Below are 13774 nucleotides of genomic sequence, written 5' to 3'. Positions count from 1 at the left end.
TGGCTCCAAGGTCCACCCGGGTTTATTAGGGACCGAAGAGGGAGGCCAGGAGTCCCCCAGCCACCCACGTTGCGCCTGGCACGTGAAGATCCTGCCTGCCTTCCTCTGGTCCTTTTGGACAGAGGCCGACCCTGCAGGAAGGAGCCTCGAGGGAAGCAGGTAGGAGTTGGGAGTTGGGGGGGGGGTGCCTTCTGGGAGTCCCCCTCAGAGGATGATCTGGTTGGTGAAGCTGCGGCTCAGCTCCTTGTGTGGCAGAACAATCGAGTTCAGGATGAGCACCTCAGCAGGGATCCGGACGCGGCAGCCTGCAACCGGGAACGAGAGCACCCAGAGGAGGAAGCACCCCCCCCCCCCCCCCGCAAGAAGCCGTGGGGAGGGGAGGCCAGAGGCAAGGAGCTGGGGCCACGGCCATCCGGGAGGCATCCCTCCCTGCCCATCTGCGCCCTGGCCTCAGACTCCCAGTGGCTCAACAGGGCCTGGCACACAGCAAGCACTTTGTAAATGTTTGCTAAAGGAATAAACATAAGCATACGTACACATGCGCGCACACGTACACACACACACACGTGTGTCCCATCCCCACAGGGCAAGGCCAGCACCCGTGGAGGTTTTCCCCAGCCCTAGTCCCCCAGGAAGCCATACCTAGGATGGTGATGGCAGGCAGCAGCTTCCCGTCCTTGAAGAGGCTCTCACTGTCCATATGCGCTCGGGGGTCGTTGGGATTGGGGTCATTGGGAGTACCCTCCACACGGGCCCAGCGCCCCACAGTGCTCCCCCAGCCCACAATGGTGTGCAGGACACACGTGTGCTCCTGCCAAACACGACAGTGTGCGGTGAGGGAGGAGAAGGGCCCAGATGCTGAGCCCACGGGGGCCACCCCCTCCCAGCCAGCCACAGGGTGCCTACCTGCAGCGTGGCCCCATGGAGGACAATGCTCTCGCGGAGCCGCACGCCCTCGCCCACGGTCACCCCCTCCCCGATGGAGACATTGGGGCCCAGCTGTGGAGAGGAACAGATCCCATAAGCCCTGGGGGCCTTGGAGAAACCAGAATCCAGCCCCTTCTAGAACAGGTAAGAGGGAAGGGACCTGCTTGAGCCTGCACAATGGGTGGCCACAAAGCAGAGCCCCACCTTCTGAGCTCAGAAGTTCTCTGCGTCATCCCACCCATCCTGCCAGCCTGGCCCCCCACTTACCACGGCTGATGGGGCCACCTTAGCTGTGGGGTGGATGTAAACGTTTCCTAGAAGCAGAAGAGAAGACCTGGGGGCAGCTACCCCACACCATACCTGGTTGTGGGGGGGCGGGGCAGGGACTGGGGCTTCACCTCTGAATCTGAGGTCAGGAGTCCTGGCTCAGAGGGCACAGGGGGCTGGGGTTGGAGGCAAAGATGAGGAAGGGAGCAGGGGGACATACCTCGGATTCGTGGACCCCCGGGAGTGTGCTTGGCCAGGCGTTCTGGGTGAGTGAGCTGGTACTGACCCAGGTAGAGGCGGGAGGCATAGAGGGCTGAGCTGGGGGAGCCACGAGGGGGGATGGAGGATTCAGGGGCCAGCAGGTGCCTACCCCCCACAAATCTCAGCTCCCAGGTGCCCCAGCCACCTCATGAGGCATACCCTGCGGACTTGATCTGGCTCCAGATCCCGTCAGTGAGGTGCACATAGATCTGGCCCTGCCCAGCCAGGGCGGAGAACACGTCCTGCTCTAGGCGGATGGTGCCTGCCCCTGGCCACAGGCCTGAGGAGTCCTCCCTGGCAGAGAGGAGACGCGGACATCAGCTCCCCAGCTGAGCCCGCCCAGGAGGCCAAAGCGGTGTCTCAGGGATAGTGATCCCAGGGAATCCCACTCTCCAGGCCTGGCTAGATCTTCTCCAAAGGGACGCTCATGTCCCAGGAAACACTGCCAGTACCCTCCTTACCCACATCATCCTCCCACCCCCACCTGGGGTGCGATCCCAGGGGACCCCCAGGCATGGACCGATCCCCCATCTCTGCCCCAGGCCCAGGGAGTTCGCCCGGGTGGAGCTTCCCCCCCATTTCCCTCTCCTCCCCATCCACTCCTCCAAACCCCACCTCGGGTCACCCTCCCTCTCACAGGATGGAATGAAACACAGACACTCACCCCAGAGGAAGACAGCTGGTGAGGGCAGAGACAGTCACAGAAAGAGAGGGAGAGAGAGAGATGGTAGAGATGCCAACTTAGCAGAAACAGACAGAGGCCAGAAGAGATGGAGAGAGAAGCAGAGATGGATGGGAGTGAGTGGAGCATGAGACAGGGAGCCGGTGGGGAGGAGGGAGTGAAGGCCAGGACCCGCGGGGACAGGGACGGGGCGGGGGCCCCTATCAGGTCCGGGGCCTTACAGGGATGACCTGGGGAGGGGATTGTGGCCAGCAGGGCTCTATGTGGTATGCGCTGAGGGGAGCCTCAGCCTGACAGTGAGTGAGTGCGTGTGTGTGTGTGTGTGTGTGTGTGTCTCTCTCTCTCTCTCTCTCTCTGCATGTCTCTGCACCCAAGCGTGTGTGCGCCCAAGTGTGCGTGTTGCCGTCTGTTCCAAAAGACATCTCCGGGACACTCAGGGCTGGAGAGAAATGGACCAGAAGGGGAGTGGGCAGGCAGTGACAGAGGAGGAACTGGGATGGATAAGGAAGAGGGACAGAATGAGGTTAGAAGGGGAGGGGACTGGGAAGGCTTGGCTAGGGATGACAAGTGGAAAGGAAAAGGGAGGAGGAAGGTGAGCAGGTGAAGAGCCTGGAGAGCCTGGGGATGGGGGTGTGCTCTGTGACTGGGGGACTTGGGGTTACAGGGCCATGGGGCCCGCCTCACAGTTGCCCATCCTGCTGGTTACGCTGAAAGACATCCCGAAGGGGCTTCAGGGCTTCCGGGGAGAAGAGGTAGATGCCACAGTTGATGATGTCACTAACAAAGGTGCTGGGTTTCTCCACATAGTGCAGGACCTGAGGACAGAGCAGGCTGGGTCCAGCAGAGGGGCCCCCTCCCCAGCCCTCCACCCTCCACTCTGCCACCATCCCCTAAGACCTACTCACCACCAGCTACTCCCTGCTGCTAGGATGGTCTTCCTAAAATGCAGAGTCCCTGCCCTTCACCTTCACGACAAATCCCAATGGCATGCCTTTTCCCTCCTCATTGTCCCCACCTCCCAGCACCCCCAGCACACAATTCACTGCCCTTGCATGCCTGTGCCTGGAATGCCCTTTCTCGGCAATTCATCTGGAAAACTCAGCTTTCAAAACCCGGTCGACCTTGCCACTTCCTCCGTGAACCTGTGTTTGTCCCGCACTATGCAGACCTTCTCAGGTCTGGGAACCCCTGGCTTCTGGCCACACGTCACTGTGGCCCTTATGTCATTTGCCATGGTTGATTTCTGACTGTCCTTCCCACTGTGTGTGTGTGTTTGGGGAGGGGGGGTGTTCCTGAGTGGCAGGGATTCTATTTCTTTGGCTCTGTTTCTTTCATATCTAGCTAATGCCTAGTAGAAAACTTAAAAAAAAAAATTGCACATATCTATGTGTGCGTGCCTGTTTTTTCTTTTAAAAATTTATTTATTTATTTTTAAAAGATTTTATTTATTTATTTGACTGACAGAGATCACAAATAGACAGGCAGGCAGAAAGAGAGAGAGAAGCAGGCCCCCTGCCAAGCAGAGAGCCCGATGCAGGGCTTAATCGCAGGACTCGGGATCATGACCTGAGCTGAAGGCAGAGGATTTAACCCACTGAGCCACCCAGGTGCTCCCTAAAATTTTATTTATTTATTTGTCAGAGAGAGAGAGAGAGAGATGGCACAAGCAGAGGGAGCGGCAGGCAGAGGGAGCAGCAGACTCCCTGCTGAGCAAGGAGCCTGGTGTGGGACTCGATCTCAGAACCCTGGGATCATGACCTGAGCCGCAGGCAGCCGCTTAACCGACTGAGCCCACCAGGGCCCCTGCGTGTGCCTGTTTTAAGTGTATTTTTGATACTAATGCTTGAGCAAATAAGAGGGCTGTATGAAAGTGGAGCTCAGGGTAGGGAGTTTCACAAACTAGGACTGAGACCCTCTACCTGGCCATCCCACTCCCACCTCGGGAATGCCAGAGGCCTCATACTGTTTCCTGCCTCTGTGCCCTTGCATAGCCTATTCCCTCCAACAGCAACGCCTTCCTGTCTCCTTCATCTCCATGAATTTAACCCAACTCTGGCCCTGCCTCCTCCAGGGAGCTCTCCCTGCCCCCACCCAGGCAAGGCTGGGGTGGGCCTCCTTTCATGTTCCCACAGAACACCGCACGGAATACCATACAGCCATCGGGGTGCTGCACCCATGGAAATTAACTCTTAGTCTCTGCTCTTTGTCAGTCTCCCTAGAATGGAAGATGAACAGCCAAGGGTATGCCCCACCTGATTGACAGCACTGGAGCCCACCCAATAGCATTCTAGCATTCTCTAGAGGCAGAGGGGAGAGGACATGATGATACAGAGTAAGAACCCAGCCAGCCCTGTCTCTGCTCTCACCTCGTGTGTCTGTGGGTTCTCTACAATACAGCCGTAGTTGAGGGACTGTGTCCTGTTAGCCTGAAAGACAGACACACCAAAACAATGACCCGCCTGCTCCAGGGTGGTGAGGTCTGTTTTCTCTTTTTTTCTTTCTCTCCCCTGTAGCACCTGGCACGTATTTCCGCCACTGACAGGCCTTCAGCGGGGGAGAACTGACAGCGGCCCTCCCCCTCCTTCCTTCTGAGCAGCCAAAGGGCTCAGGTCTCTTCCGCCACCACCTCCTCTGCTACTTGCTGGGATTTCTGGCACATTCCCCTGCTGATGCCCGTTCCCTCTAGCTCACTGGGCTGCCTCTGCCTCTTCGACACTCTGCATTCCAGGAACTTCTCTGGATCACCCCCCTTTACCCCCTCCAGCCCTCCCGGCCCCCTCACCGTGGTGCCAAGGAGCAAGAAAGGGTGAGGCTGGTGTCTATAGGAATCCAACATAGCAGTCAAGGGGAAGTCCGAGCAGACATCAGCGTTGAGCACAAAGAAGGCCTCGGGGCCCCCGGCCAGGATCTGGTCCCGGAAATGGTAGAGACCACCTCCTGTGCCCAGGGGCACAAATTCCTGCAGGTACCTGTCCCCGGAGACCCCAAAGCCGGCTCAGTGAGATGAGAGGAGGCAGATAGCATGAGCCTGGGCACCTGACTCCTCCTGCTCCCAGAAATACACCTGCCTGAGGCCAATATCCTCAAGGATTCAGAGATTCCCAAATAAGACCCCTCCTAATATATAAGGGCAAAGTCTGCCGAATGCTGACTCAACCCACTCACAAGAACTCTGAGGCCTTGAGCACTGCTCCCACTCCCCATACGCCCCATAGCCCCCATACCGCACAGACACCTGATGGGGAGGTTAAACTCCTGCTGAGCAGCCTCTAGAAATCGGGTAAGGGCCTCGTCAGGCTGGTAGAAGCCAATGAGCAGAATCTCCTGCATCCCAGGGACCTGAGAACAGGTTGGGAGGGAAGAGGTTGGGAGGAAAAAAGAACATATCCGATAGGACAATACAGGCCCAGGAGTCCAGAGGCCAGAGCTTTGGTCTTAGCTGTGGGGCCCCTACGCACTCACTTTACCACTCTGGTCTGTGTTCTCTTCCAGACAAAAAGAAACCTAGAGGAAGTCTGTCCCTGTTCTTTCAATCTTATATGATTCTCTTGTTCACCCACCCCATCCCCGCATCTGAGGATCACCCTAGCTTTGAAAGATCCTGCCTACCAAGCTGCATGGAAAGATCATCCATTCATTTTCTCCCATATTTATTATCTGTCAGTCTGAGATTGAGATCAGTGTGAGATAAGGGTACCATTTATCAAGTGCCTACATTGCACTAGGCACTTCACCACATCATCTCTTAAGTCCTGCCATCCCCCCAAAGCAGGCTTAATCACCCCATTCGACCAGTAAGAAAACTAAGGCTCAGAAAGGGTGAGGAATTTACTCAAGTCCTTAGAGCAGGCAGAGACTGGATTCAGGTAAAACCTTGCCTGTCCTGATGCCAAGAGCAATAAAGAAATTAGCTCCACAGTGAGCAAGGGTTTGAGTTCCATGCTTTGCTATCATTCAGGTTCCTTGGACTATAGCTTTAAATGGTCTCGAAGATTCCTGCCTGATCTTGCATTCCATGCTTTAAAAATAGGAGTGAAGTCTGAACAAGAAGAGGCCAGATGAGAAACCAGATTAGCGAAGAGAGCAGGGCGGCTGCACTGCACAGCTCCGAGGGACACCATTCACACTGTCATTTATAAATGGTAGTCCCTGGAGTTAGGCCTGGTCCGAACACGACGTGGTTGGAGGGGGAATAGAGCATGAAGATGAACAGGAAGCTAGGTGGGAGGGGGAACCTCTGGGGTTACCTGGGCACAGGCCTCAATGTGATGCTGGATCATAGGCACCCCCGCTACTGGAAACAGGGGTTTGGGCACCTCAAAAGACAAGGGCCTGAAGCGGGTCCCTGAGAGAGAAGAGAGAAGCACATTTTAGCTTCCTGCTTCCCTCTTCCTCCATTCCCCAGTCAGTCCAGCCCAACCTCCCTACCCCTTTCCCTGGGTTCCTCACCCTTTTGAGGGCCTCCAATCAGGATCACAGCTTTGAGCATGATGGCAACTGCTACCTAAACTTCAAATCCCAACAGAGAAATCCGGCTCAGATCTCACACCCCAGCCCAAGAACCCCACTCACATCCCAAGCAAACCCCAAACCCCAAATAGCAACATTTAGCCCTCTCACAGGATGTAAATCCGAAATTCAATAGAGTCCCTCCTTGGACACATCTCACAAATCCCATACATCTGAAACCCCAATCCAGATTCCAACCAGCCTTAAAACCCCACAGTGATTTCTGCTAAATCCTGAAATCCACACCCCATCATTTGATCCATCAGACTTCCTTCTGGCCATAAACACATTCAGCAAACTCAGAAACTCAGCAACAGACCTTAGACCCCAAACCCACTGATTCCCAACTGTTCCATTCTTATGCTACAGATGTTAAGCCCCAGATCCCAAGAGTGAACCCTGAATACTGAATCTCAAATCCTGAGTGAGCCCCACATATTTAACTGCAATCCTAAGAATGAATCCTAAGTAATAACGTATCTGGTGAGTCCCAAGTCCAAGCAAAAAACCCCCCTATATGCTGAATTTGAATCCTAAAACTAACCTTTAAGTGATGAACCCTGAATCAAAAGACAGATTCCCTTGGCATCTCAAACACGGAATCTATCTCCCCCTGGGTCCCAATACTGGAGACAAGTCTGAAACTCGAGTCGAAGCAATGATTGCTGACCCTCTGAACGCCACAACTGACTCTGTCTAATAAACCCTAGCCTTGCGTAGCCAGGGGATTGTGGGACCAACACAAGAGCAGACCTCCGAAGGGCCAGCCGGGACCTCCGAGCAGCCCTCAGTGTAGGGGCCGTCCCCTGCCCTCTACCCCTTTCGCCACCCCTCCATCAGCAACCTTTACCACTAGCTCCCTTTATTCCAGCTCTGTCGCCCGCTACTGCTTGCTCCTTCCGCGCACGTGTCTTCTCGCGACTCGCGAGAACTCTTTCGCGGAGTATGCCGGGAATAGTAGTTCTTACGATTCCGTCGTTTCCCACAGCCCTCTCCTCTATCCGCCCCTCCCACCCCCGCCCCCCACGCCCGCTTGTTTCTAACTACAGGAGAGGAGGGAGGTGGGACTTATGGGAGAACAAGGGGCATGGCCAAGGGATCTAGGCGGGGCTAAAGAGAAGAAGGGTGGGGCCTAAGAGGCAGAGGAGGGAAACCGAGATTAGGACTTTGCACTGTCTGGGAATGGGCCCCAGAGTAGCCGCCAAGGTAGGAGCAGGGTCCCAGGAAGACGCGGGCCTAGAGACGAGAGGAGGTGCGGCCAGCCGTGAAATGGGCGTGGCGAGGGCGCCGACCGTGGCGAGTGGGTGGGGCCTGAGGTAGACGGAAAAAGAGGAGGCGGGGTCATGAGCTCCTGGCGCGGTCCCGCGGGGAAATGAAGGAGCTCGGTAGGGTGAGAGAAAGCCTATCTCAGATTTGCAGTCTGTAACGTAAAGCACTAAACCAGGCACTCTCCAAACATTCCCACCCCCACATACTGTGACCTTAGTGTGTGGGTCTGGAGTAAGCATGGGTGCGAGTTCAGGGAAGAAGAAACGGCGTCCCCAAAGACCAGAACACGCGGAGGGTCAGAAAGAGCAGTTTTATTAAGCAAGATGGGGGGGGGGGTCGTCGGTCCCACGCACCCCAGGGCTTGGAGCCAGGGCGTAAGATCCGAGCGTTTCTTTCAGGCCACGTCCACGCGAGCAAAGCTCTGGTCCATGCCCAGGCTGTTCTCCACGTACACCTCGTACTTGCCGCTGTCCTGGGCCGTGGCCCGGCGAATGGTCAGCGTCGTGGTGGTACTGCCGATCTCGAAGAACACCCTGGCAGGGAGAGGGGGAGCGGGGAGGGAGGGCGGCGGTCAGGTTACAGGCGCCCGGGGCCAGGCTGGTTAGCCAGCTCTGGTCCTCGCTTCGCGTTCCCCGCTCCCGGCCCACTCCCGCCAGGGTTCTGGGCCCTCTTCCGCCCCGGCTGCAGGACCCCGCCCTCGCCTGTCATCCTCCTCGATGTCCTCCCCGTCCTTGGTCCAGCCGACGTCAGGCGCAGGCTCGCCCATGATCTCCGCGGTCAGCGTCACGGTGGCGCCTTTGCGTGCCTTAGTGTTATCCGGTCCCTTTTGAATCTTCGCAGGGACTAGAAGAAGGGAAAGGGCATGCGACCCGGGGAGGGGTCCTTAGGGGTGAGGCGGAGCAGGGGCATCACGTCCCCAGATAATACCCGGCCCTAAATATGAGATATATTTAAGCCCGTAGTGGGACGTTGAACAAGTCTACCCTCTTTGGGGCTTCATTTCCTCCGCTGTTAAACCGGACTAATAGCTGGCCCTGCTCCTGCCCACGGTGGGATGGGGGAATGAAAAGAAATACGCTGAGTGAAAGATCGGGAGCGTTTACACATCTCAGTGCCTTGGATGGACATAGTTCCGAGCAGTGAACACTGCCCTGGGGCGGAGCCAGAAGACCTGGGCCCTAACCCTGGCTCTGCCTCTGGCTCGCTGTGACCTTGGGGCGCTGGAGTGGAGTGACTAGAGCCCAAAGCGGACTTCTCGGTCTGGGGCGGGGGCGGGTGAGGGCGGGATCTTGAGGCAGGAAGGGCTAGCCAGCCCGCGCGCCGCTGCGCCCCAGGCTGTGTCCTCAACCCCATCGGGACTCGGCCAGGCCCAGCGGTAGGCGCTCGCTGGAGGGACCCGGCTGCGGCGCGGGGAGGCGGTGATGCTCTTCTCGGTGGCGCCGCACGGGAAACGCGCGTACCTTCCACGAGGATGCGCGCCGAGTCAGAGCACTGGCCGAAGGGGTTGGTTACGTTGATGCTGTACTGGCCCAGGTCTGCCAGCTCGCCGTCGCGCACCACCAGGGCGACCACGTCAGGGTCCTCGAAGACGTAGCGATACTTGGGCCCGTCGCGCAGCTCCTTGCCGTCTTTGCTCCAGCGGATGAAGGGGTCCGGAAAAGCCGAAATGCGGCAAGTCAGCTTGGCCGCGCTGCCCTCGATCAGCACCACGTCCTTCAGCGGCTCCAGCACTCGTGGCGGCCCCTTCTCGCGAAGCTCCTTCCGGGACCTATCCGAGAGCCGGGTCAGGGCCCAGAGCTCCCACGACGCGGATCTGGACCGCCAGTACCGAATCCCCTGCCCCCACCCCCTCGGCCCGCTACAACTTCAATTGAGCGGGTGGGTAGGGAGGGGGGGTGCTGTTCTTGAACTGTTACCCTGATGAAATGATTTGATCTTGTCGGCCACCTTTCCACACCTCGTCAAACTCTCTTCCCTAAGTCCAGTGACCCCAGCAGTCCATAACACTGCTCAGCTCCCCCCCACGCCCACGCTGCAGGTCAGGGCGATTTCTGCAGCTCCTGTTCCCCTCCTCCTGAGGGCTCCGGGCTCCCCCTCACCTATGGCCCCGGTAAGAGGCCTGGATGCGAATGGCCGCGCTCTGGACCTGGGGGTCGTTGATATCCAGGGTACATCCCGGAGGTGGGGCCGCAGCCGCCGTTTTTTTGGCGGAAGTTGCCTTGGACATCTGGGGAGTGCAAAACAAACATGAGGTCTAGGCTGACATAGAGACTTTGACTTTCAGCCTTTCTCCCCTGTCTGTTCAAAACATCCTGGGGATGGGAGTGTCTGGGACTGGTCTGAGAATAGGGACTCACCGTGGGCGGGTCGACCTGGCGGCTTGAGTCCACTAGCTGGATAGCAGGTGAGTCAGAGCCCTTCTGGAAGGCACAGTAGGGGCAGGGGCAGGTGCTCAGCCCAGGGCCCTGGTTTTATACATCGCTCTGCTCCTTGCCTTGTTTGGCCTGGTTGCCCCAAGCCCCCCGGGGACCCCAGCCCCGCCCCCTGACCTAAGCAGGCTCCTTATTTAGCCTGAGGATGTTTAGGATGCTGGCTCAGCCGCTGGGGCAGGCCCGGGGGGAAACCCGAGCAGCTCTGGGGTGCACTTCATGTCAGCACCAGGACAGCTGGGCAGCTGGATGCGGCCCCATCCCCTCCCAGGGCAGGGGGTAACCCTCCCACTCCTGGTATCAGACAAGGGCCCAGGCTGGCAAGAGATTCAGCTCCCTGCTGGGGCGGCTTTGCACTCTGGTCAGTCCCCAGACAGTTGGACAACATGCCATTCCCAGGACACTGTTGGTTAAAGGGTGCAAGTGTTTGTGGGGGTGTCCCCGAATGAAGCCAGAGTAGCACGGACAGGGGAGGGACTTCACTGTCCATCCAGCCAATTATGAGAGGGCAGTGTGGCTGTTAAGACCAATTCGGAAGCACTCCCCAGGCTCCGGGAGTCTAGGATTGCCATTTCTGCACTGTGCCCCCTGGCGGTAAAGAGCGATCAACCTAGAGGGAACGGTAAAGATTTTTGAGAACAGCATCTCCCCGTTACTGCCGCAGTCCCGCTCACTTCCCTCCATGTGACATGATACGTCTGACTGGGCTGGGTCTGGACTGTTGCTGGAGACCGGCATTAATAATGACTCCCGAGTTCGAGATTTGCCCAAGCCCCAAAAAGCATGCACAGAAGCATCAGGCAGCCTAAGAAAAGGGGTTCAGTTCACCCCTCTGGGACTTGCCTGGAGCCCAGGCTACCCAACCCAGGACACCAGATAGAGCATTGCTTCCATACATTGTAACTGCCCGCCCAGGTGGGGAGTGCTGTCACCTTTTGATCAGAGGAATTCTGACACAGCTCTGCTGACATAAATTACCTTTGCTCCTCCGGGTTTGGAACAAGCAGTTCACATGCCATTTTCAATGGAGATGGGAAAGGAGCTCAAGATCAGAATGGGGATGGGAGAGGAATTTTACCATTTATCAAGATATGAGTTCGGGCACCTCATCTTTATATGAAAACACTTGTGGTGAGTAGGGGATTAAAGATTCTCACAGGTAAACTGTGTATCTTCATCGCTAAAATGACAGGTGGGCAAGACCCCTCTCTAGTCCCTTCCAGCTGACTTGAACATCCTGTTATTTTATGATGATGGGGCTTGCCTCTTCCCCGGGGTCCTGAGACGCCAAAGAGGCCAGGCTGGGCAAGGATGGGCAAAAGGTTGTTTGGGCCACAGCCAAGGGGCCCTCAAACTCAATCAGCAACACACCATCGCTAGCCCTCTTGGCTCATGGTAGGAGGAGAATTTATTCCTTCCACTTTGCCAAGAACAGAGTTTCCAAGCTGGGGAGATGTGGGAAACAGCGTCCCCCTGGACACAAGGCTCCAACCTCCCCTCCACCTCTACTCAGGGCATCTCAGTTGTAGGACCCCGTGAGCATGCTGTGGTTCTGCAGGGGAGCAGCTGGAGCCAAGGACACTCAGCACCCATCAGACTCCTAGCAGGCCATAGGGACAGGAATGTCCAGGTTGATGTGTCCCGTGGCTCTAGGAAGATGCTTGTCTGTGGCCCCACCTCAGCAGACTCACCGACCAGAGAGAGCGTCATGCAGCTGGTGGCCCGTGTGCCCTAACACAAAAGCATGCATGAGAGGCTGTTCTGGTTTCTTCTGTGGCCCTTCACACCGTCATCACAATCTCGCCAGTCATCATGACGAAACCCCTTCCGTGCTGGCTTGTCTCCTGGGCAGAGTGAAGGAGGCAGTGCCAGCCTTGGGGTGTGGGCTGGTGCCTTGCAGAGCCTAGCATCCTCCAAGTTGCAATGACAGAAGATGCATAAGGAGGGAGGGGACCACCAGAGTCTGGTTAGATGGTAGTGGTGGAGTCCTGCTGGGACTCCAGAAACTTCAGTAGAGTCAGAAGTCCCTCCTCCCTCTAAGAATAAGGGAGACGTGGGGCCCCGGAGGCTCAGGGTCAGGAGCCACAGTCTGAAGGTGTTAGCTGTTATAGCTCAGCTCTCCCTGGTCCAAAGAAGGCCGAAATGCCCCTGTCCCAGTACCCCCAGCCATCCCTCCTCAGAGACCACACATAGGTCCTGCAGCTTGCCGTTTTTATTTTCCTTGTGACAGACAGACAGACAGCTGGATGGCTGGGGTGGGGTGGGGGTGGTCAGGACAACACGGGCAATAGGAATTGGATGGAAGGGAAATTTCATAAAAGTCAATAAATAAATAAATATGAACGGGAAGAAGGGCGAAGGCCACAGAGGGGTGGTGGGGACATCTTGGGGCCAGCACGGAGTGCTCAGAGCTGCCTCCACTGGGCTGGAGGAGGACAGGAGAGCGCTGGCTCCAGCAGTCACCACCTCCAGCCCCCAGCCCTCCAGGTTCTCCTGGGGATGCTGGCAGCTCGCCCATCCACCCACCCCACCTGAGTCCTCTCCTCTCCTTCCCCCACTTTGCTGCCCTTCTTCACATGCTGGCTCCTGCTCCTTAGCCCTGTCTCTGTGTCCTGTCGCTGCTTCACCACCACTGACTTCCAGCCCATGGCCCCGACACCCTGGGCTCCTTCCTTTTCCTCCTCCCCAACTACTCACACCTTTCCCAGTTGGTGCTCCCCCAGAACCTTCCTCAAGTCTCCTCTCCCTGTCCCTTGGCTTCTTTTCCTGATCTCTTCCCCATTCCCTTCCTGCCCCCCTTCTGCTTCTCTGCTCCTGCGCCCCCATCCCCACCCAGCCTGGCCCACGGGTCTCCCCCTCTGGCTCTGGCCTGGGTGGCATCGGCAAAGCCTGGGGCCTCTGTCCCTGCGGGTCCGTGAGGTAATAGCCCGGCTGGATGTTGCTGCTGGTGGTGTCCGAAGCCCCCCGTGTGGCTCGGGATGGGCCCTGGAATGTCCCGCGGCCTCAGCGGAACCCCGAGTGGAAGCCCGAGGCCGGGCTGTGGTCCGAGCCGCTAGGGGCTGCCTGGGTAGGAGCGGAGCAGCACCTTGTGGCGGGTGGCAGCCTCGGCCCGGCGGCGCCGCTGCTCGCCCAAGAATTCCTTGAGCCGGTTGGTGGTGAAGGTGAGAGTCTGGCGGCGCAGCTTCATCAGGTAGGCGTCCTGCAGCCACGGGTGGGCCAAGCAGTCCTGCAGGGAGGGCCGGCTCCTGCCAGGCCCCACCAGGGATGGTGAGCCCGCGAGGATCTTGCCTCCCACAGACCCAGGTCCGGGTCCCGGAGCCGCGTCCCTGGGCGAGGGATCCTGGCCAACTCTGGGGTTCCCTTTCCCCATCTCTGGAATGGGGAAGGCGATTCTGCCCAACCTCACAGGGCTTAGAAGCATCAATGGTAG

At 57.7% G+C, this 13774-nt stretch overlaps 3 protein-coding genes across 20 annotated transcripts in view; all 3 read right to left on the bottom strand.

Annotated features, from left to right (window-relative positions):
• Positions 1–7589, bottom strand: GMPPA (GDP-mannose pyrophosphorylase A). Of its 8 annotated transcripts, none has more exons than XM_032354910.1 (14): positions 7497–7589; positions 6587–6646; positions 6385–6482; positions 5373–5476; positions 4920–5106; positions 4504–4563; positions 2822–2952; positions 2120–2134; positions 1615–1749; positions 1415–1512; positions 1195–1241; positions 907–999; positions 643–811; positions 1–305 (listed from the first exon to the last, which is right to left on the bottom strand). In XM_032354910.1, the coding sequence occupies exons 2-14, from the start codon at positions 6624–6626 to the stop codon at positions 205–207; spliced, it is 1278 nt and encodes a 425-aa protein (XP_032210801.1). In that variant the 5' UTR covers positions 6627–6646; positions 7497–7589; the 3' UTR covers positions 1–204. The 8 variants fall into 8 exon arrangements, with proteins under 8 accessions (XP_032210801.1, XP_032210803.1, XP_032210805.1 ...); XM_032354912.1 differs by having other exon boundaries at positions 7491–7584; XM_032354914.1 differs by having other exon boundaries at positions 6587–6641; positions 7491–7560.
• A 625-nt stretch (positions 7590–8214) lies between these two features.
• On the bottom strand, positions 8215–10414 carry SPEGNB (SPEG neighbor). The gene is made up of 5 exons (XM_032354244.1): positions 10273–10414; positions 10015–10142; positions 9376–9683; positions 8617–8758; positions 8215–8448 (listed from the first exon to the last, which is right to left on the bottom strand). The coding sequence occupies exons 2-5, from the start codon at positions 10140–10142 to the stop codon at positions 8310–8312; spliced, it is 717 nt and encodes a 238-aa protein (XP_032210135.1). The 5' UTR covers positions 10273–10414; the 3' UTR covers positions 8215–8309.
• A 2127-nt stretch (positions 10415–12541) lies between these two features.
• The window catches only part of SPEG (striated muscle enriched protein kinase), a 55825-nt gene continuing 54592 nt past the window's right edge, over positions 12542–13774 (bottom strand). For 10 of the 11 annotated variants that reach the window (XM_032354895.1, XM_032354897.1, XM_032354896.1 and 7 more), the window contains one exon: positions 12542–13589. In XM_032354895.1, the coding sequence (XP_032210786.1) occupies positions 13397–13589 (193 nt within the window). In that variant the 3' untranslated portion in view covers positions 12542–13396. The other variant, XM_032354898.1, reaches the window with a different exon arrangement.

This window comes from Mustela erminea, chromosome 8 (genome assembly GCF_009829155.1).
Source record: "Mustela erminea isolate mMusErm1 chromosome 8, mMusErm1.Pri, whole genome shotgun sequence".
Taxonomy (NCBI): domain Eukaryota; kingdom Metazoa; phylum Chordata; class Mammalia; order Carnivora; family Mustelidae; genus Mustela; species Mustela erminea.
Note: the sequence above shows the minus strand (reverse complement) of the source record. Positions and strands in the feature narration are given on the sequence as shown.

What these genes read in the sequence shown, in the direction of transcription:
- GMPPA (XM_032354910.1), bottom strand. Translation starts at nt 6,626, where the DNA reads ATGCTCAAAGCTGTGATCCTGATTGGAGGCCCTCAAAAGG. An exon ending in ACATTGAGGCCTGTGCCCAG is followed by an intron (nt 5,477 to 6,384) that starts GTAACCCCAGAG and finishes ACCTGTTCTCAG; the next exon opens with GTCCCTGGGATGCAGGAGAT. An exon ending in TCTTGCTCCTTGGCACCACG is followed by an intron (nt 4,564 to 4,919) that starts GTGAGGGGGCCG and finishes TCTGTCTTTCAG; the next exon opens with GCTAACAGGACACAGTCCCT.
- SPEGNB (XM_032354244.1), bottom strand. Translation starts at nt 10,142, where the DNA reads ATGTCCAAGGCAACTTCCGCCAAAAAAACGGCGGCTGCGGCCCCACCT. An exon ending in GGCGCGCATCCTCGTGGAAG is followed by an intron (nt 8,759 to 9,375) that starts GTACGCGCGTTT and finishes CCCTTCTTCTAG; the next exon opens with TCCCTGCGAAGATTCAAAAG. An exon ending in GACATCGAGGAGGATGACAG is followed by an intron (nt 8,449 to 8,616) that starts GCGAGGGCGGGG and finishes TCTCCCTGCCAG; the next exon opens with GGTGTTCTTCGAGATCGGCA.